Raw genomic sequence first — 27188 nt, forward strand, 5'->3', positions numbered from 1 at the left:
AAAATTGCATAAAGTGCTGTGGGTGGAGAGAAAGAAATATATAATCGTGTTACCGTCTGCACTCCCCTTCCCCATCCCTAGTTATGATTTAGTCGAAAAAAACGTTTGAGTTAACCCGGCAAAGCACAAAGAGTCGGTGTTCTCCGCGGCCTGTCCTCCAGAGCCCTTCCCCTGGGCTCCTAAGCGGGAAATGCTGACAGTGTGCGTTGTGTCAGCGCGCGATTCCTTTACACCGCCCACTGGGTCGGTCTTGGACGCTCGACACAGTCCAGGACTGCCTGGTAGGCAAACAACAGCTGATCCAGCAGCCTCCCACTAGCCAAATCCACGCCTCCAACTCTAGCCTTTAATTTCACTGAGACCGGAAGTCCTCTTGCCCCGGCCCACGGGCTTGCCAGCTAGTGCCGGTAGGGAACCGGAAGCTTTTCCGCCCCGACCGTCGGAGGGCGTCCGCATCGGTTGCGCAGGCGCAGTGACTCCCGGGCGGAGTTGTGGGAGGGGAGGAGGAAGAGGCGCAAGGGGGCGGGGGCCGGTCCCAGAAGATGGCGGAGGCGGGGGTGAGTTGGGGTCTCCCTGGTGAAGTGCGCGGGTGGTTTGGTGCCCAGAGAAGCCGTGTGAGGAAGCGGGTGGTCCTCGAGCAGAGGAATTACTTGTGTTTTTTGGCTGCCTAGGAGCCTGCTGGCAAGGACCACAGATGGGGCCTGAAGGGCCAAGGGGCTCTGTGTACCTGCAGCAGGGTCGGTGAGGTCCGGAAGCAGGCATGGAGGTTGGGGAGAAGTCCTAGGAGAGGCCAGAGCTCAGAGTTTGGCAGAGGGTTCGAGCCTAAAGAAAACTAGGGGGGAATGGGAAGGGCGCCTCTGGAGCTCTGATGGGGTGGAGGTCAGCCAGCTGTCAAGTACAACAGCTGTCAGGGAAGCTTGTGGCCAGGAAAAGGAGACTCACGCCTGGATGGGTGATCCATAATCAGATTTTAGAGGAAGTTTGCAATCCGCAAAAAGGGTGCAAAAATTGTCATTGAGTTGAGAAGTGGAACTTAAGTAGTTTGGATTGGAATTAGAAACATTGAGTAAGGTATAGGGGAAGCCAGAGAACTCGCCTGGACCTAGGCTCAGTAGGCAATGGATACTGGGATGTTTTGGTTCCTCCCCCCCCCCCCCACCCCTCAACCGAGGATTAACAATCTGGGAAAGGAAAATCGGATTAAAGGAATAGGAGAGGCTGGAGTGGGGGGAGAGAGGGAGGGTGCTGAAACTCATGAAAATGACATGCCTATTTTATTTTGGAAAAAAGTGTGTATGTGTGTGGGTGGTGTTAGTTCAATTGAGAACGAAGAGTTTATTATTGCAGGATTGATCAAGAAATGCTTGAAGTAGGAAATGACAATTTGACCGTTGAGCTACTAACACTGACCTGGAACACTCTTGCAGTGAAATTGAAGCTGGCAAAAGCAATGTGATGTGGTCAGGAAGAATAAACACTGCCAAGCAGGCTATGTTGTTTTGTCAGTTTGGGGGTCTTAACATTGATGGCTAACCATGGAGTGTAAATAAATGAGGGAAGTCTAGACCTCAGAAGAAAAAAAAATTGCTATCTATTCTACGGAGTCCTCCTTTATCGCCATTTATTCTTTCCCAGGACATTATGTTAAATAGTGGGTTTTGCCATACTTCTCAGTATATATATATCAAATAGAATGAATCAAGTAGTGAATCATGCATATTTGGGAAAGATGTTCTTATTAAACTGACAGCAGACACCTTACTGTATGTTAGTTTGAAGAGGAAATGATAAAATGCATTTCAACCATTTCAAGACACTTGTTTTTATTGCTTCGAGAAATTTATTTGTAAAGCATAGATTCATCTTCCTAGGGACAGAGATTTGATATTTTTAAACTTTAAAGTGCTTGGACTGTGACTTAATGGTAGATCACCAGGTTAGTATATGTGAGGGAGGCCCTGCCTTGGGATTCCCAGAAGGAAATAATGAAAAACAAGAAATATGACAAAACAGTAATGAAGGTTACTTCCTAACTCAATATTCTTGATTTGGGGTTTTAATATTCAGAGTAAATATGAACAACAGTGTCCTCAAGGCAAGCTTTTTTTTTTTTTGTCATTTTTATTGAATGAAACTTTCTTTGAAATATATGTGAGAGAGAAAGAGGAAGTACATGATGAGGTACTGGAGCTTTTCCAGAATGAAAATGTAAACAAGTAAAGAAACATAGAGACAAACAATCGAGATATTCAAGATATATAACTCGGGCTTGAAAAGCAAGACACATCATATACACCCTCCCACCCACCCAGAAATTCTTAGTGTCAATAAAGCCAACTGAAATTTGTGTAATTTTAACAATAATGTAGCATTTCAGTGGTTTAAGTGAGTTGTTCCTAATGTTAGCACCTATTCTATTTTGAGAATGCCATTTTAGTAAGAGCATACGATGCAAAGGATGTGAGGCAGTAATTTAATTTTATTATTTAGTATCCTGTCTCATCTACACACCTGAAGAGACAGAGTAAATCCAGAGAGTGACTGATTATTATTGGAAGATGAGTGCTCCTATTTGGTTTTAGGGGGTGTCACAGTTCTTAAAATAAAACTGGTTTTAAGGTTTCAGGAAATTTTATTTGTTTTCAAATGTCTGTTGCCTGAAAGTTGTTTCAGTGGTAAATATAACTTTAATTTTTATTAACAAAGCCCCAAATCACTTATAACTCTCTTATTTATCTGAAAATAATGTTAATCCACTTGCAGGTAGACTTGTACCTGGTATAATATTTTTCCAGTTTTGATGATTTGCTATTGAGCTATTGAATTACTATAAAACATTTTACAGAAAGTAACCTATGATTAGGGTTACCATGGTCAGGGCCCAGGATAAAATCCTTCATGTTATATTGATTTTTATTTTTTTGGGTCATTGATACCCCCTACTTCCAGCATTATTTTGATATTAATGGAAGTTTGCCAACTTGAATAGTGTGTGTGTGTGTGTGTATGTGTGTGTGTGTGTACCCCCTAGTCCCAGCACTATTTTGATATTAATGGGAGTTTGCCAACTTATGTGTGTGTGTGTGTACCCCCTACTCCCAGCATTATTTTGATATTAATGGGAGTTTGCCAACTTGAATTGTGTGTGTGTGTGTGTGTGTGTGTGTGTGTGTGTGTGTGTGTGTGTGCTGCTCAAACCCAGAGATTGCCGGAGGATTACCAGAGCCACTGTATCTGTGTTTAGAGGCATCCAAAGCTGCACCAAGAGATTATCTGGAAGTGATATGGGTGCTGGAGATAAAAAAAAAAGTGTTCAGTTGCTTATGCCTTAACTCCCAGGCTATCTCTCCAGCCCTATAATTGGTTTTTGCATGGTTTTTATAGGTGGAGGCAAAGTGACAAAATAGAAAGATCTCTGCACTTAGGGTGCTGGGGCTATTCCTTGTACCGTGTTAGTTTTTTGATCTTAGAAATAATTTAATCTTTTATTTGTAAACTGAAGACCAAATGTAATTGCCTATTTAGTCAGGATTATTGGTAGGATCTATTAAAGCTGACCTCTAATATATATCAGTACTAACAACCTTTTAGTTGTTAAAAGTCATTTAAACAATTTCTTGAGTAATCTAAATTTTCCAAGTGGCTTAAATAATTTTTGAAATCAAATTTATAATTTATATAAGAGTAATATTGAATGGTATAGGTACACATTGTTTTGAGAAAACAGTATAAGACAAAATAAGAACAATATAAGAAATCAAACTTAAGAACAAACTAGAGTAAATTTATTTTAAGAGATTTCATTTTAAAATAAGCTATGCCCTTAAGTGTGTCACTGGTATTTATGAACAGTATTTCATTTTGTTTCTTTTTGGGTCTTACCCAGTGGAGTTCAGGGCTTACTCCTGGCTCTGTGCTTAATGATGACTACTGGTAGGCTCATGGCACCAAAAGGGTGCAGAGATCCAACCTAGGTTGGAAGCTTGGTCACTCTGGTCCTATGTTTTTAAGGAACATAATTATTTCTTGGAAGGGAATGAATGAACTTGTGGAGTTTCTTATTTTGAATCATTTTCTGGTCATTTCCATGTACTCTATTTGTGCTAGTCAAATCCATCTTGACTTTGCCATTCTACTTGTTTACCTTGGTTCTCATCCACTTTGCTGGTGATAGAATGTTAGATCACTGATTCTTTTTTTTTTTTTTTTTTTGGTTTTTGGTTTTTGGTTTTTGGGTGACACTCAGCAGCGCTCAGGGGTTACTACTGGCTCTACGCTCAGAAATCGCTCCTGGCAGGCTCGGGGGACCATATGGGATGCCGGGATTTGAACCAATGACCTTCTGCATGAAAGGCAAATGCCTTACTTCCATGCTATCTCTCCGGCCCCTGATCACTGATTCTTAACTTGTTTTGGGGCTTTAACATTTTTTTGAGGCCTTGGTGTGAATTGCAGAGCTATCCTCTTAGAAAAAATGTACACATACACAACTGACATTTTTCATCAGCTTCACATGCATCCTGGAATCTCACAGTTCCTCTTTTTTTTCTCTTACATTTTAGGATACCATGACTAATTCATTTTACTTTTATTTTTGTTTACAGTAATTATGTATTATTATAGGAGTCATAGTTCATTTTTTGGAGTCTTTTAATATTTTTCTGAAAAATTTTTTGAAATGAACATCATACAAGTGTTGTGTTAATTTTAAAGAAAACCTTTGGGGATGAAGTAGGAAGCTATAAACTAACATTTCTAGGAAAGGTTGGATAAACAATTGTGGCAAAAAACCATATTGGGTTTAGAAAGCCTTTTACATTCTTGGAATTCAATGAGAATTCCCTGGCAGTGGTAGAACTGCATTTGGAAATATGTAAGGACATTTTTGGTTGTCTCTAATAGGAAAGGGGGTTCGTCTGGCATTAATTGGTATGAGAAGGGATGCTTGATGTTTTGTATTTATTAGAGTGGTTCAACACCACCAAGTATTTGTTCTGCCCAAAATGCCCTTTGAGAACTGGTGACTGTGTGTGAGAAGGGACCTAGTGCAATGTAAGAGCTTTTTAAATTAAAAATTTTGCTTTTAAAAGACCATTATTCAGCATAAAATTATGCTTGTCATTAATCTCTGTTTTGAATAACTTCTTTTTTTCTGTGGGAGTGGGGAAACATTGTAAACATAAATTATTTACTAAAGTGATCTGTTTGCTCAATACTCTACTAGCTGCTCTAACAACAGAAAGGGAATGGCTGCTGTTTTGGTTGGGAGTGTGGGAAGCGAAGAGTCAACTATTCGTCTCAATCAGTATGTGCATTGGCTATATGATTTTCCCCTCTTTAAAACATCTTTCTAAGATTTGCTCTAGGGCCCAAAGAGATAGCAGATACCTTATTAAGGCACATGTCTTACATATGTCTTACATATGGCTAACCCTGGTTCAGTCTCTGGTACCATGTGGCCAATGAACATCCTTAGGTTTAGTAGTCCTAGAGATCCCTGAACACTTCAAGATAAGGCCCTGGAGGCCTCTGGGGTGGCCCATGATTGCTTGGCACTTTAGGACTTGAGCAATTCTATGACCTCAGAATCTCACATTGACTCTTGGGCCTGATTGGCCAACAACTGCCAGAAAAGTCTTCTTGAACCTCCTGAACCCTGCTTGGGAAACCTACAAGTAAATAAAATTTCATTTAAAACTTTAAAAAAATATCTCAAGGTGTTGGTACATTTATTTTCATTGTCTTTGTGCTATGGTACAGTGACCTACTTATATCAACGTTAGTACTTTAAAAATATATTAGAGTTCAGACCATTTCCAATATCCTCTCATCTTTCCCTTCACCAAATCCCCTTTTATCTAGACCTATATGTCAAAGAGGTCTGAGAATTTTTACTGGGCTCAATCAAGGAGTGGACTCAAGGTATTAAGGGAAATAAATAGGCTTAAGGCTCATTCAAACCTCGATAAAACTCGAGTTCATATGGCATAAGCAAGCTACCGAATTTGGTTGGTTTTGTTTTATTGTCTGTTAAAGAAGGGCAATAATGCCTGTCTTTTAATATTTTGAAATAGTTATCTGTGTAACATTTATTACCTTTCATCAAAGGATGCTTTATCATTAATTAGAATTATGATGAAGATGAATTCTGTAACTTCTCAGATATTTCGCTAAAAGGGACACATGATATGCTAGCATGTTGGATACCATAGTAACAGTATGCATGAACAAGTCAAGAGATGTTTTAGGGACATTTAAGTTGATGTTTAGAGGATATATTTCCATCAATCAGTTATAGTTTGTAGTATTTTCTCTATTGTCAACTGTAGAGTTAAGTTATGCTGCAGACCCAAGTAGGTTTGTGAGTGCTAGACACAGAGCCTAGAAATAGCAGAAGCTCAGTAAAAACAGCAACAGCAACAACAACAAAATATCAACTCTGTTGTCTTTATGTCTTTCTCATGGAACTGACAGGCTTTGAGAGTTACTAGTACTTACCTTAAGTAAGTACTAGATTTTTTTAAAGGGACCAGAGTGATAGTTTAGTGGGTAGGGTGTTTGCCTAGCACGCCTGGCACCCCATGTGGTCCCTAGAACACTTCTGAGCCCAGAGCCAAGAGTCATCCCTGAGCACTATTGGGTGTGGCCCAAATACAAACAAATATTCTGATTTTCCTACTTCTAAAGTCAACACCTTTCTCTGAATTAACAAAACAAAAGTTTTGTTCCAACTATATTAAAGTTGTTTTAAAACTTGAAAGCACAAAGAAAATATATTAAATGATGATGAAGTGCCAGGTTTGTCTTCTAAAAGGTCTGCTCAATCCAGAATAGATTACTCAGAAAAAGATAACTCACTTAAAAAAAATAAGAATCTGTCATTTCCCTTAGATTTCTATGAGGAGAGAGGAGAGAAAAGGTCTGAGTATGGTATAAGCAGGTATCTTTCTGGATATAAAGGCACAATGGAGACTTGAGAAATGAGTAAGGCCTACATTAAAAAGTTCACAATCTATAAAACAACTATACATATCATTAGTAGGTAGCTATTAGAAGGATTTAAAATAAATTACTTTGAGAGTCAAAGGAAATTTCTTTTATATACTTGTTACTATGCCCAAGATATATTATTGTTGGGTGAGATAAAAGTAAGTTATAAAAATATAGTTTAATGGTATGTTTTTTGATAAAATAAATAATTTATAAAGTGTTACTGTTGATAGAAAACACAGAAGAATTTACAGTTTTTTAAGAGACTGAATAAAGTAGTCAAATGAGGCCTTTAGTGTCAGACTATGTGGATTTTAATTCCAGCTCAGCCTCTTTACAGGGGTGGAATTTTGGTTAAATTTAATTTTTTTTGCGTTTTTGGGACTCACATATAAAAACTGATCTAAGAATTCAAAAAAATTACTTAGTTACCAGTCAGGGATTTTTTTGTTCATTACAACTAGTTTCCAAAGTTTAAGGTGCTTTGAACAGCTCATGAAAATCTCACATATTATTTTGCCTAAAACACGCAACAGAAAGATCAATTTGATTATTGTAGTAAATATAGACTAATCATACTAGTTGAGTTCCTGGTTTTAGGAATCAGGAGTCCAGTGGATAAAACTTTTTAGAATCAACTTCCAGGTTATCCCTTCATATTCTTTCAGGCTTGTTTAATTCTTCATACTCCAGTTTTCTCATAATACCTTCCATGATTTCACCAAAGGCAGACTTGGTCAAGGCAGGGATGGGGTGTAGCTATGGCCCTAAGTCAGGGGTCTCAAACTCGCGGCCCGCGGGCCATTTGCGGCCCTCTGTACAACATTTTGTAGCCCGCGGCCAGCCTTCAAATATTGCAGTATTAACGATTATTCACTTACGGAATAATCGCAATAAAAATCGCATTAGTAAGAAAAAAAATTGCATTAAACATTCGCATATCCCGAGCAGTTCTGTTCAGGGTATGCAAATGTTTAATGCGATTTTTTGAGATTTTTTTTCTTACTAATGCGATTTTTTTATTGCGAATATTTGGTAAGCGAATAATCGAGAATACTTTGCGCCTAGAGCAGACGTCATTTCCGCTGCTCCTGCCCACTGTCTCTTGCATTATCGGAGGCCTAAGGGAGAGAAGTTTATTACAGAATTAGATTTTGTCATACCTTCATCATGACTTCGTCAAAGCCTGCAGTGAAGAGAAAGATTGATGACGAGCACAGACAATTTCAGGAAAAGTGGGAGACACAGTATTTCTTTGTTGAGCATAGGGGCATCCCCACATGTCTTATTTGCTCAGAGAAAGTTGCAGTGCACAAGGAATACAACTTGAGATGCCATTATTCAACTAAACATGCTGAGGAATGTGCAAAATATCAAGGAAATGAGAGAGCCAAGCGAGTTGCCAGTCTTAAAGCATGTCTAATGAGGCAACAAGATTTCTTCAAAAAAGCAACCAAAGAGAATGTTGCATCAGTCGAAACTAATTACATGGTTAGTGAGAAGATTGCTAAGGCAGGGAAACCATTCACAGAAGGAGAGTTTGTTAAAAAAAAAAAAAAAACATGTTACAGGCTGCAAGTATTATCTGTCCGGAAAATAAAGGTCAGTTTAGCAAAATCAGCCTTTCTGCCAACACTGTGGCAGAGCGCATTTCTGACATGTCAAGTACCATTTATCATCAACTGTGTGAGAAAGCCAAATGTTTTGATGCATACTCAGTTGCTCTTGACGAGGGCACAGATATAACAGACACTGCGCAGCTCACACTTTATGTCTTTGGTGTTGATTGCAATTTTGAATTGACAGAGGAGCTGCTTACAATAATTCCAATGCATGGCCAGACCACCACTAATGAGATATTTCAGCATCTGTGTGATGCCATTGAAAATGCAGGTTTGCCGTGGAAGAGGTTTGTTGGAATAATAACCGATGGAGCACCATCGATGACAGGGAGGAAAAATGGACTGGTGGCACTTGTTCAAAAAAAACTTGAAGAGGAGGGTGTAGAGAAGGCCATTGCTCTTCACTGCATTAACCATCAGCAGACCCTTTGCAGTAAATGCCTGCCGTGTGACAATGTGATGTCTGTTGTTGTGAAATGCATCAACCAAATAAGATCCAGGGGCTTAAAGCACAGGAGGTTCTGTGCTTTTTTAGAGGAAATGGAGCCAGAATATGGAGATGTGCTTCTATTTTACTGAGGTACATTGACTCAGTAGGGGAAATGTCCTGAAAAGATTTTTTGAGTTGAGAGAAGAAGTGAAAGGCTTCATGGAGAAGGATGGGAATGCTGTTTCTGAATTGAGTGATCACAAATGGCTCATGCATTTAGCTTTTCTTGTTGACATCACACATAAGCTGAATGTACTAAACAAGATGTTACAAGGGCCGGGGCAGCTTATCAGTGCTGCCTATAACAACGTGAGAGCATTCTCCACAAAACTTGTGTTATGAAAATCCCAGCTCTCTCAGACAAACCTTTGCCATTTCCCAGCATGCAAGGAACTTGTGGATGCAGGCATACCATTCAGTGGTGAGAAATATGTTGATGCTATTTTTAAGCTAGAGAAAGAATTTGATCACAGATTTGTAGACTTCAAAAAGCACAGAACCACTTTCCAAATTTTTGTGGACCCCTTTTCCTTTGATGTGCAAGATGCCCCTCCTGTGCTTCAAATGGAGCTCATTGACCTGCAATGCAACTCTGACCTCAAAGCCAAGTTCAGGGAGATTAGTGGAAAAGCAGACATGTATGGGCAATTTTTGAGAGAATTGCCCCCCAGCTTTCCTGAGCTTTCCCGAATGTTCAAGTGCACCATGTGCCTTTTTGGGAGCACATATTTGTGTGAAAAGTTATTTTCCACATTGAACTTCAATAAGTCAAAGTACAGGTCTAGACTTAATGATGATCATCTTCAAGCCATACTAAGTGTCTCAACTGCTTCCTCTCTAAAGCCAAATGTGGTTCAGATTTGTGAGAAGAAGTGCTGTCAAGTCTCTAGCAGCAAGGAATAGGCAAAAGATGTCATGTTCAGAAGAACTGTTCATGAACTTCCCTCAATGTTCTATTCATGTTCAGAAGAAATAATTAAAACTGTTAATGATGAAATTTGAGGACTTTTTTGTGTGAAATCCCTTATGTGGCCCTGCCTCACCCCGACTTTGCCTCCTGAGGCCTCCAGATAAATTGAGTTTGAGACCCCTGCCCTAAGTAGAGCTGGTCAGGCCTGGTTTTGTGTTTGAGTATTTATATAGGTAAGTGGGTAGTAGTCTCGTTGTTTTTTTTTTTTTTTTTGTATCATGCTTTTATGCAGAAGTTAAATTTACTTATGCATTAAACATTACAAGAGGATTTCTTGTTCCCCTGTGGAAATTATCTCAAATCAAGTCATATTTTATTGTGAACTATGTATTTTCAGTCAAAATATGTGGTTTTCTATGAAGTATAAAGTATTCTGCTTCAGTGTTGGGTTTGATGAGTTAGGTACAAGAGAACAGAAACTTGAATTGTAATTTCTCCTGATTCTAATGAAAATATCTCAAATAACCCATTCCACTTTCCTTTAAAGCTATTATTACTATTTTCTCCAGGTCTCTTGGGTGATTTGTTCAGGTTGAATTGGTTATATAAGCATAATGCTTTATTATATATCATGTATATAGAGGCTTTTTAAACCTCTTAGTAATATCTAATTTTTATATTGATTTCTTTCTTTGATCTCTTACAGGATTTCATGTAGGTCCTATTTCAGGAAGAGAAGTGGTACTGTTGAAACACAAATCTACTTTGCTTCTACACACAGTTGGCTGGGAAGCCACACTTTTTTTGCCTTTTTCTTTCCCCACAATTTACAGAACTTATGAAACCATGGCAGAAGGAGAGACAGAGTCACTGGGGCCGAAAAAATGTGGCCCCTATATCTCATCAATCACTAGCCGAAGTGTGAACTTGATGATTCGAGGAGTAGTGCTGTTCTTTATTGGAGTATTTCTCGCATTAGTGTTAAATTTGCTTCAGATTCAGAGAAATGTGACTCTCTTTCCTCCTGATGTGATTGCCAGCATCTTTTCTTCAGCATGGTGGGTACCACCGTGCTGTGGTACAGCCTCAGGTATGTGTAAGTTGCTTCTGTACTGCTTAGAATGGAAATAGGATACAGGGATATGAAAGTTTCCTGAGCAACACATTAAAAAGAATTGGCTTTATTGAGATCTAATTTAAATACAGTACAATGGGCTTGTCTTAATGAGAAATTTGATGAGTTGAGTCAAATCACCACTATCCCATCAGAAAGCATTTCCATCATGATATGTTTTTTTAGTTAAGTTAAAAATGAAATACTAATTTGTGTACCTATGTGAAGAGGACATAATAAAAAATTATACATTTTTTTCCAAAAATGTTAAAATGCAGTAAATTTTAAATGGGACATTTATAATGATCTATTAATTTTATTGAAGGATATTATGCCAGTGAATAGATTTTAATACACATGTTTAAGATTTACAAAGCTTATTTAAGATATTGATACATTTATCATCAAGAAAATAATTTTTTTCATTTAAAAATTCTCATAGGCTCTCTTGATGTCTATTCCTTACAAATAAACCTCAGGATTTTACTGATTAAATACTCATTTTTTTTGTTTGTTTTGTTTTGAGGCCTCACCCACTATTTCTCTGTGTTTATGTCTAACTCTGTACTCAGGATTACTCCTGGTGATCATAGGGATTTTATGGGGTGCAGCATATCAAACCAGATCAGCAACTTGCAAGCCAATTGTCTGTCCTACCTGATATACTATCACTTTAGCCTTCTGATTTTTCTGTCACTAACTTGTTTTTATCTATCTGGAATGTTATGTAATAGAATCACTGCGTATGTATTCTTTTGTGTTTGTTTTCTTTCTGACTTGTAAATTTTAAAAGTTAATTCTAAGAACAATCATGATTCCTTTAGGGTTGAGACCTTTAACCTCTTCATTCTGTCCTTTTTTTAGTCTATCTCATACATATCTTATTTTAAGCTATTTTGAAAATTAATACCTCTGCTTAATTTCAAGGGTTTGATGTGTATATGATGATAATGTTTTTGAAGTAGATGAAAGCTTGAAGATGGGTTAGTTTTTTCAAATTTTAAAGCTATGTAAATTTTGAGATTATTTGTCTAGATATTTCCTCTTGGAATCTTGTTCTTAGATTTATTTTAAGAATAATAAATACTTAAATCAATGAAATAAATTCTCTTTGTTTCTAATCATTATTATCTTATTAGTTTGCTTTCATTCTTCTTTGGGTGTACAGTATGTAGTGAGTAAAGTAGAACAATTCACACTGACTTAATATGATTATTCCATAAAAGATTGTACCAACTTTTTCTAATGACTGAGATGAATAAATTAATAATATTATTTTATACAATGATTATAAGGAAACATTAATTATGTGGTAGATGCTAATTCTGATTAAAGGAGGAAATTGCTATTTGAAATACCCATTTGGTAACTTAATTTTAATATTTATGATTACCTTGCAAAGTAAAGTAAATCCTTCTTGAGCTGTATCCTTGAGCTGGAGGTTGTAGGGTAGGGAGTTTGGTGTGATTTTTTTTGTGTGTTTGTTTGCTGTTTTGTTTTGTTTTGTTTTGTTTTATTTTGGCCAGCACTCAGATATTACTCCTGGCTCTGTGCTCAGAAATCATTTCTGGCAGGCTCAGGGGTCCATAATGGATGCTGATTCAAACCAGGTTGGCATGTACAAGGTAAATGCCTTACCCACTGTGCTGTCACTCTGGCCCAGTGTGAGTTATTTTATAGTGACCTTGTGAAACCACTAAATATTTACATAATTTCATTTGCCGATTGTAAAGGGCATTGTTATGATTTTAGTTTGGTTATTTGTTGATGTTTCATTATAACAAAATTCATATTGGAAAAAGTTGCTGTAAAGGATATTATTTTGTTTCCCCAGGGTTGTTATCATAGTCTAAGAGGTATAGACAAAATAATCTAAATTGACATTAAGAGAACATAAATTGTATTTATTATTCTTTGTTGTATCTACTAGATCTCATATACTTTCCTTTTTCCACTTAAATTCAAGAGAACAATAAAGTGTTCCCAACATTTATTTGGTACTATATTTTCTCCTATGGAATAGCTGTAGAAAGTCTTTTTGGAAACATGACAGAACAAGGATGTTTCTAATAGACTAAAGGATGGACAGGGGTGAGAAACTATCATTTATTAAATGTTTGCTAAAGTGCTTAGTAGATCTCTTAACTTCAGGGCACCTGTGGAAGTGAGATGTTGGCATTGTGCTTGTCTTGGGGGTAAAAAGATTGGGATTTAAAGAAAGGAAATCTGTGAGCTTGGGGACCCAGAGCCAGAAACCAGTGGTGCTGGGTCAGTCACCACATGTCAGAAAAGAGGAAAGTGCTAATGGAAGTGCTCACACTTCCAGGCTGCTTCTGTTGAAATCTCCAGAACTGTTAGACTCAGAATACACTAATATGGATTCTAGCCAGTGGCTTTGATTTAAAAATAAATCACTTGGGCCCGGAGAGATAGCACAGCGGCCTTTGCCTTGCAAGCAGCCGATCCAGGACCAAAGGTGGTTGGTTCGAATCTCGGTGTCCCATATGGTCCCCCGTGCCTGCCAGGAGCTATTTCTGAGCAGACAGCCAGGAGTAACCCCTGAGCATCGCCGGGTGTGGCCCAAAAACAAACAAACAAACAAACAAAAAAATCACTTATAATTTGATTGTCTTTGTGCCTGTGAAATTAGTAACAGTTTTAAAGGTATATAATTAATTAGAATAGAATTGAAAAATAAATACAGGGACTGTAGAGATAGGTGCTTGCCTTGCATGTGAATGACTCAAGTTTGATCCCTGATATCACGTATGGTCCCTTGAGTACTACTAAGAATGATCCTGCCCAAATGCAGTATAAAGAGGTAAGCCCTGAGTACTGCTGGTTGTGGCTCAAAAACACACACACATATATATATATATATATATATATATATATATATATATATATATATATATATATATATATATATATATATATATATATTTAAAATCTAAAATAAAATAAAAATAAAAATATAAAATATAAATATATAATATATATATTTACCATGTGCTCTCCACAGGGCTGTAGCAGTAAATCTTGATTCATTTGACCTCAGTAAAAAGAGGAAAGGATGTTTTTGTCTTATGCTGAGTGCCCACTTTTGCCACAACCATATATTTAGGAAGAAGAATTTTAAATGTTAGTGCTACCGTTCAATCACTTTTTCCCTGTTTTCTTGCCTTTTCCCAACTGCTAGTTTTGTCACACAAACTTAACCGCATACTTTTCATTTGTGGAATTTGCATTTACATTTCGTGCTTCAAATGTTTCTTCTGAAAGCAGTGATTCCATGAGGTATCTGGGCAAATGAAAATAGAGGCGTTAGGGAATCTAGATTCTAATTAATTCTGCTACTGATTTGCTTGGGTAAGTCATGGTTAGTCCATGTGGGTGAAGATGCCAGATTAGTGAAAGTTGTCAAAGATGGAAAAGAAATTCTTGCATGATTGCTGCTTCTCCCCCGATTTTAGGGAAAATATCAAGGGGGCAAAAAGCAGATTAATGTTGTAAGAAACACATACGTATGTGATTGTGTGATGTGGTATGTAATCTTTGGAAGTATGTATGTTGGTATGCATTTTCAAACTGTTTTTTACCATTTCTTTACATTTATTTAAAAAAAGTGCATCATATAGTTGGCATAATTGATCATACTACATTTGTTTCCAGATGTTCTTACCATCTCAAGAAAACTATCAACTGTCCTTTACTTTTCTTGCCCAGTAATATTAAAGTGGGGGGGGGGTGTCTGTGGTTATTTGCTATCTTTCTCTGTTGCACCACTGTCAATCTGGAAAACAAGTATAGCTCTTCTGGAGAGAGAGAGGGGAGAGAGGAAAGAGAGAGAGAGGAGAGAGAGAGGAAAGAGAGAGAGGTGAGAGAGAAAGGAGAGAGGAGAAAGAGAGGGGAGAAGAGAGAAGAGAGAAAAGAGGAGAGAGAGAAGAGAGGAGAGAGTTGCTGTAGATCAAATGTAGATTGAACTCAGGGTTTTGGCTCTTAATTCTCCAGTTTTAGATTAATAATGACTGATATTTCAGGTAAAGTTATTTACATGTGTGACATATTAAAGTTGGAGTTAGAAATTTCTTGAACATTATTGAGGGACATAAAAGGAACTTTATGAAGAACAAATAGAAAAAGGTTAACTCATATGGGTAGGATTTCTACCTACCTATTTCTACCCATTTAATTGAAATAACAAACATCTCCCCCTCCAAATTAAAGTTTTCTCATCAGAGAACTTTCTGATTAAGGAGGATTCTGTGTTTGATTTTACATGTGTTTGGTTTTAAGTGTTTTTCTTGTTAAGATAGAGGAAGAGGAAAAGAAGCCCAGATGTATTTCTGCTGAGCTCTCAAATGGTGGTGCCTTCCTATACTGTAGATTTTGCTATCAGGCTGTGCCATGCCTTTATTTAAAGAAAAGGAAGAAGATGTTTAATGGGAAGTGACAAGCTTTCTTGAATTCTCTCTCTTAGCAAGCAACCGAGAACCATGCATACTCAGTGTGTTTGATTTTTATTGGCAAATCCCAAGGTTTGCAGTGTGGCAGTTTTAATTCCCTTTTTGTGATTTTGCTTTCTCTCCTCAATTGTCTCTCACTTGTGAGTCTGACATCACATTCATAAAATATAATCAATTTTGCTTATTTATATCTTTGCACACATGTCACATTCTTTATATGTTAATTATTTACCTATGCCATCAGCTCTTGAGGAAAATTGACTTGGAAAGCCTGGTCTTAGTTGCATTTTCTCAGTAGCAAGTAAAGGACAGAGGTGTGTGGGTGGGGGGAAAGGGTTAGGAAGGGAAACATGAGCTATTGGTTTTATGATCCTTTGAGAAAAAAAATATAGTTACTTAGATATAGTTCAACTGTTAGCATGCACATTGCTATTTTAATTTTCTAGAAATCTGAAAAAATGCTGTCATAATCTCACAGGATTTTAGAGCAGAGGCTTTTAAATTGCAGTAATATGTGAAACTTTTAAATTTACTAACCGTTGTTAGAATTCTGCACTGTTGACATTTGTTGTTAATCTTTTGGTGGCCCGTGAACATATAATACTTTGCAAAAGTCTAAATCAAAAGAAGCACTTTCAGTTTTGTGGATTAGAGCAGGTTTACAATACTAGAGCAGATTTACAATACTGTCAGTCAACTCCAAACTGACAGTGGTTTCAGAACCTCTTTTTAATGCTGCTCAATTGGTAGCAGAAATGAAAAAAAATCTGTGATTTCTTTGGTATAAATGATGGCTATTTCCATTTTTCCCTGAAGATAAATCAGCTAGCTAATACCAGATGAAGAAGGGATTTCCTACCCGCAGACACTTAGATTTCATATAATAATACATCATAGTATCGGACATTTCAAGCATGGTTTTCAAGTAATATGACAGTTGTGTCTTTATTTGGAAAACAAAACTATTCTATTTTTAAGGAAGATTGTCTTTTTAAGATCATTAGCTATCTTTTAAATTTAATCTAAGGAAATATATTTCCCTTATAATTAAAGAATGCTTTGGTTCGGTAAATAGTCTTTTTTATTTTGTTTTTGTTTTGGGGCCAAATCTGGAGATGCTGACTGGTTACTCCTGGCTCTGCACTCAGGAGTTACTCCTGGTGGTTCTCAGAGAATCATATGGGATGCCTGAGATAAGATCTAGAGTCACTTGTGTGTAAGGCAAGTGCCCTACTCACTATGCTGTTGCTCTGTTCCTCAGTGTTTTTTGTTTTCTATTTGGTGCCCCTCTGCTCCCCACCAGTCTCCTTCCAAAAGTGTTTTTATAATGAGTAAACATTTATAACATTTTACTACTAGATGAGTCAAACACTTGTTTGGCAAGTATTTAAGTTAAAAATTGGGTGAGAATATTTTGAATCTCAACTATAGATTTTTTTCATAGCTACTTGTAATAAATAACATAATCATTTAAGTTTTTCTTTGTAAAATATGTTCAACAATTGATTCTTTTTAACTGTAAATTAAATGTTTAACTGAAAATATAGACTTTTTATAGATTACCTTTCTTTCTTTAAGTTTTCCTGCTTTACTAGTGTAACCTGGAATCTTATTAGAAGACCAAAGTGAAAAGCAGTGTCAGGACAAGGCATTAAGTATGGGAGTTTAGGAAAAGAAGCTATGGGACACAGTTATTCTCTTCTAGGTTCTCTTGCATTTGTGTCACTTAATAGCATAGTTCATGATTAGATAGATTAGAACACTGCTTAACTGCTGTTTGATATTTGAACATATTAGTTGTTGAAAAGTAACACGAGGGGCCAGCGAGGTGGCACTAGAGGTAAGGTGTCTGCCTTGCAAGCGCTAGCCAAGGAAGGACCATGGTTCGATCCCCGGTGTCCCATATGGTCCCCCCAAGCATCAAATGGGTGTGGCCCGAAAAACAAAACAAAAAAAGAAAAAAAAAAGAAAAGTAACACGAATCCTCTATTATAAACTGTTAAATTGCAAGTCATTCATTTAAATAGTGTTTTTCCTATGCTGTTTGAGAACACGACTGTAGTTGTTTGCCATTCTCTTTTTAGTGGTATTCTCATTTTTCTCTTGGAAGATAAGTTAAAAAATATTAGTAATTGATGTCAAAAAAACTGAAAAGATTCTTTTAAAAAAGAATCTTTCACATATTTTGGTTGTTATAGTGAATCTAGTTTAAGTTCTGCCAATACAGCATTTAAGATAATTTAATTTTTTTCTCTTTATTTCCTTATAGCTGTGATTGGGTTATTATACCCCTGCATTGACAAGCATCTGGGAGAACCACATAAATTTAAAAGAGAGTGGTCCAGTGTGATGCGGTGTGTAGCTGTCTTTGTTGGTATAAATCATGCCAGTGCTGTATCCTTTCTGTTGTAATGCCTAACAAGATGTTAATAAGAAAGCGTCTTTCTACAAGCCAAAGCATAGCGAGCCCCTTGCAACTTCACTGGTATCAAGTTGTGGTATGCTCGTTTTGTCATAGAAAAAATGAATGCACACCTTATTGTAGAAACACCACAGTAGTAACTATGCAAGTAGAGTGTGGGGTATAGCCTTTTATTAAAATTTTCCACTCCACTTTTGATGTTACTTAGTTTTTTTTTTAAGCTGGATTACTCTTTTTCCATATAGTTTAATAACTTAAAGAATAATAAGAGGGGCCAGAGTGATAGCACAGAGGTAGGGCATTTGCCTTGCACATGGCCAACCTGGGATGGACTTGTCATCCCATATGGTCCCTTGAGCCTGCCAGGAACGATTTCTGAGAGAAGAGAGAGAATAGCGAGGAGTAACCCCTTAGCATCACTGTGTGTGGCCCAAAAACCCCCCAAAGTACAAACAAACAAACAAAAGAATAATAAGACATTTTCTTTTTTTTTTAATAAGACTTTTTTTTTTTTTTTTTGGTTTTTGGGCCACACCCGGCGGTGCTCAGGCATTACTCCTGGCTGTCTGCTCAGAATAGCTCCTGGCAGGCACAGGGGACCATATGGGACACCGGGATTCGAACCAACCACCTTTGGTCCTGGATCGGCTGCTTGCAAGGCAAACGCCATTGTGCTATCTCTCCAGGCCTTATTAAGACATTTTCTAAGACTCTTATCTTTATTGAAGATTTGTTAAAAAGGATATGTGCTTTCAGTTCTGGATGTTTTTCTTTTAGTTTAAAGATTATAAGTTTTTTTGAGAGGAGGATCAGATGAAGGGGTACCAAGGATGAAACTCATAACTCATATTTTTAAAGCATGAACTCTGCAATTGATCTACAGTCAGCTCCAAGTAGCGATAATTTTTTTTTGAAAGGCAAAATGGCATTTAATGATTTTAATCAGTACCAACAAGCCATAAGTAGAAAAATCCAGCTTAAATGTTGACCAAGGAGAATTTTATTTTATTCTATTTTATTTGGCTTTTGAGTCATACCCTTTGGTACTCAGAGAAGACTCCTGGCAGTGCTGAGGTACCATATATGGTGCCAATGATTGACTCAGCAGTCACTGTGTAGATTGCAACTGTAATATATCTTAATTTTCTTAATAATCTTAATTAAGAATTTCTTATTATATCTTAATAACTTACTTTTCTTATGTGCTTATTTTTAAAAATTTGATATTTGGGGATTCTGATATTTTACTTAGCTATTAATGAATAATTCTATGATATATTAATTAAAAAAGTAAGGTAACCCCTGCTTCTCTCTGCCTGCTTCTCCCAGAAATAAAAATTTACCCCAAGAACATAAAAACTTGCCTCATTAATTCTTCCAACTTCTCCTTTTCCTCCACCCTGACATTTTGTTGTAGAAGAGGATCTGAAACTGTTGGACTTTTTGTAGGATCTGTTGTAGAAGAGGAACTGCTATATTGTTTTTTAAAAATGCTTCTCTTTTTTAGATGATTTGGAATAGAGAGCAAATGGAGGTGGAGAGAGTCAATTGGTACAAGAAGCATGATTCAGCTTCCCACAGTTTCTCTGTTAACTGAAATGACCTTGACTGGCAGGTAGCTGGAGAGAGAGTAGGCTGTGTGGCAAGTATATTCCTGTGCCTCTGTAGAAAGTATGGAGAAGCTTGTGAACAGTAACAAAGGAAAAGGACAGGATTCTACGTGTTCAAAGCAACCTACTCTTTGTTTCTGGTTTTGCTGGCCTTTGTTTGGAAATCTCTTAAGACTGCTAGGTTTTCCATTTTCTTTCTGTACTAAAGACTCCCAACATTTGCATTTTGATGAATGTTTTGGGTCTCAGAATTTTACTCACAGATCTGTTAGTTTAGAAGGGCTTAAGAAAATCTTGGATTGCAGGTGTGGCTCTAGTAATATAGCATAGATCTTGCATATGTGAGGCCCTGGTTTGATTCCTGGCACTATCTGGTGCTCCCAATCAATACCCTCTCCCTGCAACTGGACCTAACCACCTCTGGGAGTGACTCCTACTTAAGATGAAAGGAAAGGCTCATAAGATAGTGTATCTAGATAAAACTGTAGAAATCAAATTTCACATTTTTTAGAAAAAACAACAACAACAACAACAATAACAACAACAATAAATGAAATGTAGAGAACTCTATACTTTGCCAAGTCTTTTATCTTGTGAGACTGAGATTAGACTCTGACTTAAACCTATGAATAACTCATTCTCCTGCACAGAGCCCCATAGCTTCTGAACCCCTATTTGTCTGATGGATTAGACTTTCCATTCCAGACATTTCTACTATTTTTATGCAGATATTTAAATAACCTTTTCTGGAACTTAAAAAAGCTTAGTATAGCTCATTTAAAGAGTTCTCTTAAATCATTCCTTTCTTTCTCTTTCTCTGAGATACTTAAGTATAGGAACCTTACCTGCTCTACCCTTCTTTAAGCAAAACCAAAATTTTGTTTACAAAATTTGTAACAGTCTTTAATATTAGACTATTTAGACTGATTTTTGGAAATTGCATGATACTGATTTAAAAATTGACACATTGAAGCCTTTTCATTATGCTTTAGCTCAGGGGTCTCAAACTCAATTTACCCATGGGTCGCAGGAGTCAAAGTCAGGGTGATCCTTGAGTGCAAAGTCAGTAGTAAGCCTTGAACATTGGGGTGTGTGTGTGTGTGTGTGTGTGTGTGTGTGTGTGTGTGTGTGTGACCCAAACAACTAAAACAAAACCAAACAAAAAAAGATTCCTCTAGGGCAGGGCCACAAAATGTTGTACGGAGGGCCGTTTGAGACCCCTGCTTTAGCTCTTAATGAAGCAGAGTCCAGTTACTATCAAATTTCACATTTTTTTTTTTTTACAAAAAAGATTTGAATAGGAAATCAGAGCTCATAACCTTTTCTTTAGTCTTAGGTATAATACCAGTTGAAGAACAAAAACTGCTTATTGAAGTTGTCTGAAAGTAACACATAGTATAGCACCAATGGCACGTTGGTGGTGTTAAAGTGAGATAACAATATGCACCAAAATCATAACTGTCAATCAGCAAATAGTGGGGAAAAGGGGAAGATTGGACCAAAGGTAATATAAGGACAAGGGGGAGGATCACAACCACTTAGATGGTGGTGTTGTACATCAAACTATAAACTTAGGCAATATTGTAACTTTATCACCCAAGTACATTAAAAAAAGAGAAAGCTAAAACAAATAAGACATTTTCCAGCAAACATACTCATAACTGCATTAACCATGGAAGCTTGTGGTTCAACTGGTCTAGTAGGAAATGGTAGTAAACAATGCAGTATAAAAGGAAGTAGAAAGTGGTTTCAAATGCAGTTTTTGAACTTCTATCTCTGTAGTTTCAGCCCAGGCCAGTTAGTTTGGTGAGATACGTAGTCCCCCCCTGGGAAGCTGGATATTGAGTCAAGATGTGGCCTCTGGGACATAGATAATGCCCTTTTAATGATACTTTAAATTAATTCCTTTAGTGTAATCCTCTAGCAAAGAAATGAGAAAATTGAATTTGTAAAGCTTCGTTTTGCCCAGAGATTTTGAAGTAGAAAAGGGCTGTACATTTGTGAATAGATGCTTAAGTAGGTGACGGAAATAAAATATCATTTACTCAAACTGTCCTATACAAAAAGTCTCAAGCACCAAAATAGCTGGCAGGTTGCAAGATAATGTTCACCTCAAGGTTTTATCCTCAACAAATTAAAACTAGAACAGTTGACATAATAGAAAGGGATACTATGTCCTTGGTACTCTTGTTTCTGAACTGCATTATTATAAAATGTGTCTGTCAGTAAATCATACAGAGAATGTGGTATCCTTTTAAATAGCTGTCAGCTCTTTTATTTTCAAGTTCCTATGTGATTTTTAAGTAATTCTAAACCTGTTTGAGAAGTAAGACTGAATTCCTTTTTAGCAAAAGTGTGTTTCTTTGGTAATGCTGTGTTCCAACACTTCCAGCTACATTTTTAGCAATGAAAGCATTTCTTAAATAATATGCCTGATCTTCTAAATATATCTCTATTTTAGGGAAAATATTACAGGGTGGTGGAACTTACGAATGAAATACCATGCCTGCTTGTATATCTTTATTAAATATCAAAGGCAGTTTTAATCCCACTTATTCTTATGCATTATATTAAAAGATTTAGTGAAACCTAGGATAAGTAATCAGTTCTTTTAAGACTAATATTTCTTACTTTGAAAAAGTGAATAGGTGATACATTCAGTGAAAAATTCCAAGATGATTCCTTAACATTGCTCTCAGAAAGTGGATTTTGATAACAACATACAGTTGTCTCTCACACTGGCTGCGCTATCCATTGGACTGTGGTGGACTTTCGATAGATCTAGAAGTGGTTTTGGCCTTGGAGTGGGAATTGCTTTCTTGGCAACCATAATCACTCAACTACTAGTCTATAATGGTGTTTACCAGTAAGTATTTGTTTTATCAGTAAGTATATATTGTTTATTGGTAAGTATGTAATTATCTACTAGATAAGTAAATGATAATTCAATTCAGAATTGAGATTTTAAAATTGGCTTAGCCAGTTTGATCTGTATAATAATTTTTTTTGATGGGGGAGGAGTGATGTACATCAGCTCACTATGTGGTTCCAGAGTTAGAGACCTGCCTGTATGCAGAGAATGTGCTTTCCCACCAGCCTCCATTGTAATGGCCTTAATAAATATCATTCCGTTTCTTCCATAGGTTGTTTAATATGTTTTCTTTAATTTTAGATATACATCTCCAGATTTTCTTTATGTTCGTTCTTGGTTACCTTGTATATTTTTTGCTGGAGGTATAACAATGGGAAACATTGGTCGACAACTGGCAATGGTAAGCTGATCCTTCCTTATTCAGTAACTTTTCTGATATTGAGACATACAATACATTTTCTCTAAATGTCAATTCTTTAAGGCAAAGCTGCTGTCAAGTTGGTGTTTTTTGCTTTTTCAGTTCCACTGGAATACATCTCTAGAAAACAGGACAGAAAAGCCAAAATTTGTTAATATAAGCAATATGATTTATCCTCTATTTTTGTTTAAATGGTAACAGCTATTCCTCATTGAAAGGGAATAGTTTTTTTTTTTTACAAATAATTCTAATTTTTCTTTTGATAATGCACTGAAAAATTATTTTATTAAATACTTTATTTAAGCACCATGGTTACAAAATTGTTCATTCTTGGGTTTCGATCATAGAATATACACCACCCTTCACCAGTGCATCCTTCACACTATTGATATCTCCTGTTTCCCTCCCACCTCCCCCATTTGTCTCTGGGGTAGCAATTTGCTTTTCTCTGTGTCTCTTTCTCTCTCTCTCTCTCTCTGTCTCTTTCCTTCTTGACACTATGGTTTGCACTATTGTTTACAGAGGAGCACCTTGCATGTCACTTTCTCCCAAAAGGGAATATATATATATATATATATATATATATATATATATATATATATATATATATATATATATATATATATTGGTTTTGGGGTCATACCTGGCAGTGCTCAGGGGTTACTCCTGGCTCTATGCTCAGAAGTTGCCCCTGGCAGGCACAGGGGACCATGTGGGATGCCGGATTCGAACCACCTTCCTTCTGCATGAAAGGCAAACACCTTACCTCCATGCTATCTCTCCGGCCCCAAGGGAGTATTTTTTAAAATGACAAGATTATGTTTCTTTAATAAATAGCAGATCATGTCTATCTTTGGCAAATCATAATATTTGGTCATTATCAGTAAGAAGGAAAAGGACATTTATTTATAACCTGAGTGATAGCAAATGTTAGGGAACAGCATTAAGTAGCCATGATAGCTTCACAAAAAAGCATCACTTTTTACTTTTAGTCATATGGGAGACATCTAAAGAATTTCTTTTTGTGGCCAGAGCTATAGCATAGCGGTAGGATGTTTGCCTTGCATGCAGCCGCTACAGGACGGAAGGTGGTTCGAATCCCGGCGTTCCATATGGTCCTTCAAGCCAGGAGTGATTTCTGAGTTCATAGCCAGGAATAACCCACAAGTGTCAACAGGTGTGACCCAAAAACCAAAAAAAAAAAAAAAAAAAAAAGAATTCTTTTTAATGATATATCTGGTCATCCAATTATTTTAAACATTTCCCTTGTTTTGATTTGTGAGTATACTTTTTAAAAAATAACCTGTACTTCTAAAATGTTATTTTAACAAGAAGCTTTTATTAATGTAGTAGATTTCTATATTTTCCCTGGACAGTAGTTTGAAAAGATATCAAATGAATTTATTTCATCAGTGCTGTCTTTAATATCACAACCTTTCCTTTTCTGATTGCCTTATTGAGCATTAACATTAATTTCATTAATTAACTAATTTATTTTGATTTCTGTGGTTCATATAAATCATACACTGTGATCATTTGTAGGAGCCTCGTTTTTTTGCTTTGGACTGTACCTCTTTCACTTTGGGAATGTCAGTTTTCTTTTTCCTTTTTCACATTTTTTTAATGCAATTTTTGTGTAGCTTTCAGATTCTTTGGAAAATAAAGTGGTTATCTATTAATAATTTTTTTGATAATTTTAGAGGTTTTTAGTTTGCAAGGAAATTGCTATTCTAACTTTAACATTTCAACCTTTTAAATTTTACAGTATGAATGCAAAGTAATTGCGGAAAAATCTCATCAGGAATGAAGAAGGCAAACATATATCTTTTGTACAGAAAAGCAAGATGAAAAGGACATGTAAATGATAGATATGCCAATGAAACTTTGGACTGTAAAATTGCCAGAATGCAGTTTTTTCTCTTGATTGGTATATATATATACACACATATATATTTATATATATATACTCACATACACACATCACATATATAATACTGCAATCTGTGATTGCTTCATCTGTAAATCAGTTACAAACCTTTATGTATTTGACTTAAATAACTGTAAAAAAAAATATATATATACACTACATTAAAAGTATGTTGATTAATAGATGAAATTTTTTAATTAATTTTTTAATGTACCATATATTGTATTATAGGGTTGATGTGCCAAAATATTCTGTTATTGCCATGCAGAGTATATGAGTGTTTTGAATAATTTATTTACTTAGTGAAATGAAATAAGAGGAAAGCCAAAAAATAAAATAAAAAGCAAATAGAGAACTGGCATATTTTTTTTCTTTTATACTTACTGTTGTGCCTTTGAACTTTTCCTAATCACAGCAGTATCAGTTTTGGGTAATCTAATATGTGGCTAGTGTCTAGTTTAGTGTCCTGTTAGAAAGTTTTGGGTGTTTCTATGTCCCAAAGGAAATGATCTGTCATAGAATATCTTCAAACCTGCATTACTGGAGAAAGTAATTTTTTGTTTTGACTAAACACTGGAAGTAAAAGTGATTAGCAGGTGATGTTACTAGTATTAAATTGTTTCGTTTCTAAATCTGAAAGACTATATAACTAAAAGTAAGGACCATTGGGGAACTTAACCAGAAGACATGTTTTTAAAATACCAGATGTTAACCACAGTGCAATAATCCCTTGCTTTTGCACATGTTGAATGTGTGCAACCCCAAGCAATCCAAAATGAAAATTTTAAATCTACTGGATTATATTCTTGATTCCTGTAAAGAAAACCATTGTAGCTGGGCTAAGCCTTATCAGTAGAATGCTTTCCAGGGAATGGATGGGTAAGTAGTATGCCCATTAATGAATAGCTCAAGTTTGTTTAAAAATATATTCAGATGCATTTTTTGCATGTTAAATATCTTGTTATCAGATTTATGCATATCTTTCCAATGACATGAGCCATTTCAGTGTGATCTAAACACATAATAGTTAACTTTTATCCCCATTTTTATTTTCGAAATTGATGAAACTTATTTGATATACAAGGGTGAAATTTTCTATATATGTATTCTGCATTCTCTGGAGTGTGTGTGTGTGTGTGTGTGTGTATGTGTGTGTGTTAGATTCAGAGAAAGAATATATTTGTATATGTTTAAGTGCATGTGCTCCTACTCTCTGAAGTGTTAATTAGATATGTTTATTTTTGGTTTTAAAACCATTGCTGTCAGACTGAGGACTTGTATGCCAAACTTTAATCTGCTTTTATGTTTTAAGGCTGAAAGTGTGAAAAATCCTAAAAGGATTTCATACTGATTATATGTACACAATCTTAACTATAGTGGTAGTAACTATACTGCTATAATTTATTGTTCTATCTTCCAAATATTGTTATTCCTATAGAACAAATAAAGTATATTTTTAGAATCAACTTTGTAAGTACTATAAATCTTTAATAAGTTATAAGGTCTATAATATGTTTACTTTGAAAATTGCTGTTAAAAGCAAAATGTATTAAATATGTAATTATTATCTTGGTTAAGAGTCCTTCTTTTCTTCCCATGGTAATTCTTAGACTAAAGAAGCAGAAATAGTTTAATAAAAATTAACATTTGTGGTTGAATTTACTAAGAACTGATGAAAATACTGTTTTATGTTTAGGTATTGAACAATTGTCACTTTGGACTTCTGATATTAATTTCATGTTATCTAAGAAGCAAGCAAAGATAAAACATGGCAAAAAAATAAAGTTCGGTATCTTGATATGTATGTAACTTTTTAGTGTAACATCTTTTCTTGGACAATGAAAGAAATGGTAAACACACTTTAATGCTAATATATTGGCATTATTTCTGTGGCTTTATTTTTAAAGTTATGGAAATCGAACAGTTGAAAACTGAGACTAAATTCTAGGCATACACAGGAAAACAATTAAAATTAACTAGCCAGAACCCTGCTAATAATTTTGTTGTAAAATGTATTTGTTTTCACAGAACTGTTTTACCTTCATTAAGGTCATTAGAACTTCTCAGTGGTGCATACATTTCACATACTTTGTGTTTTTCAGGTGAAAGCCAGACAGGTCAATATTCTTAAGTACCTCTCTAATTCTCTTGGCTCACTTGTGTGCATAATGAAGTCTATTCTTTGGAAGGTAATTCTTTCAGTTGATGGTCTGTGAATAGTAGAGTCTGAGCTTTGTTTGAAAAAGTCTATTTCACCCTTGAAGAACAATTGAGCAGACTGTAGAATACTAGGTTTACTTTTCCCTCCCAATCACTTTGAAGATTTTAAAAGTCATTGTCTTTTGTC

At 36.0% G+C, this 27188-nt stretch overlaps 1 protein-coding gene across 1 annotated transcript; it reads left to right on the forward strand.

Annotated features, from left to right (window-relative positions):
* The first annotated feature begins 399 nt into the window (after positions 1-399).
* INSIG2 (insulin induced gene 2) lies at positions 400-26406 on the forward strand. The gene is made up of 6 exons (XM_049773159.1): positions 400-557; positions 10719-11102; positions 17862-17986; positions 22324-22490; positions 22797-22896; positions 24680-26406. The coding sequence occupies exons 2-6, from the start codon at positions 10859-10861 to the stop codon at positions 24719-24721; spliced, it is 678 nt and encodes a 225-aa protein (XP_049629116.1). The 5' UTR covers positions 400-557; positions 10719-10858; the 3' UTR covers positions 24722-26406.
* The last annotated feature ends 782 nt before the right edge of the window (positions 26407-27188 follow it).

This window comes from Suncus etruscus, chromosome 5 (genome assembly GCF_024139225.1).
Source record: "Suncus etruscus isolate mSunEtr1 chromosome 5, mSunEtr1.pri.cur, whole genome shotgun sequence".
Lineage (NCBI taxonomy): Eukaryota > Metazoa > Chordata > Mammalia > Eulipotyphla > Soricidae > Suncus > Suncus etruscus.

Excerpts from the sequence above, each read along its gene's own strand:
- INSIG2 (XM_049773159.1), top strand. The coding sequence starts at position 10,859 with ATGGCAGAAGGAGAGACAGAGTCACTGGGGCCGAAAAAATGTGGCCCC. Across the intron at positions 17,987-22,323 it reads GTATAAATCATGCCAGTGCT|AAAGTGGATTTTGATAACAA; the intron begins GTATCCTTTCTG and ends CATTGCTCTCAG. Across the intron at positions 22,897-24,679 it reads TTGGTCGACAACTGGCAATG|TATGAATGCAAAGTAATTGC; the intron begins GTAAGCTGATCC and ends TAAATTTTACAG.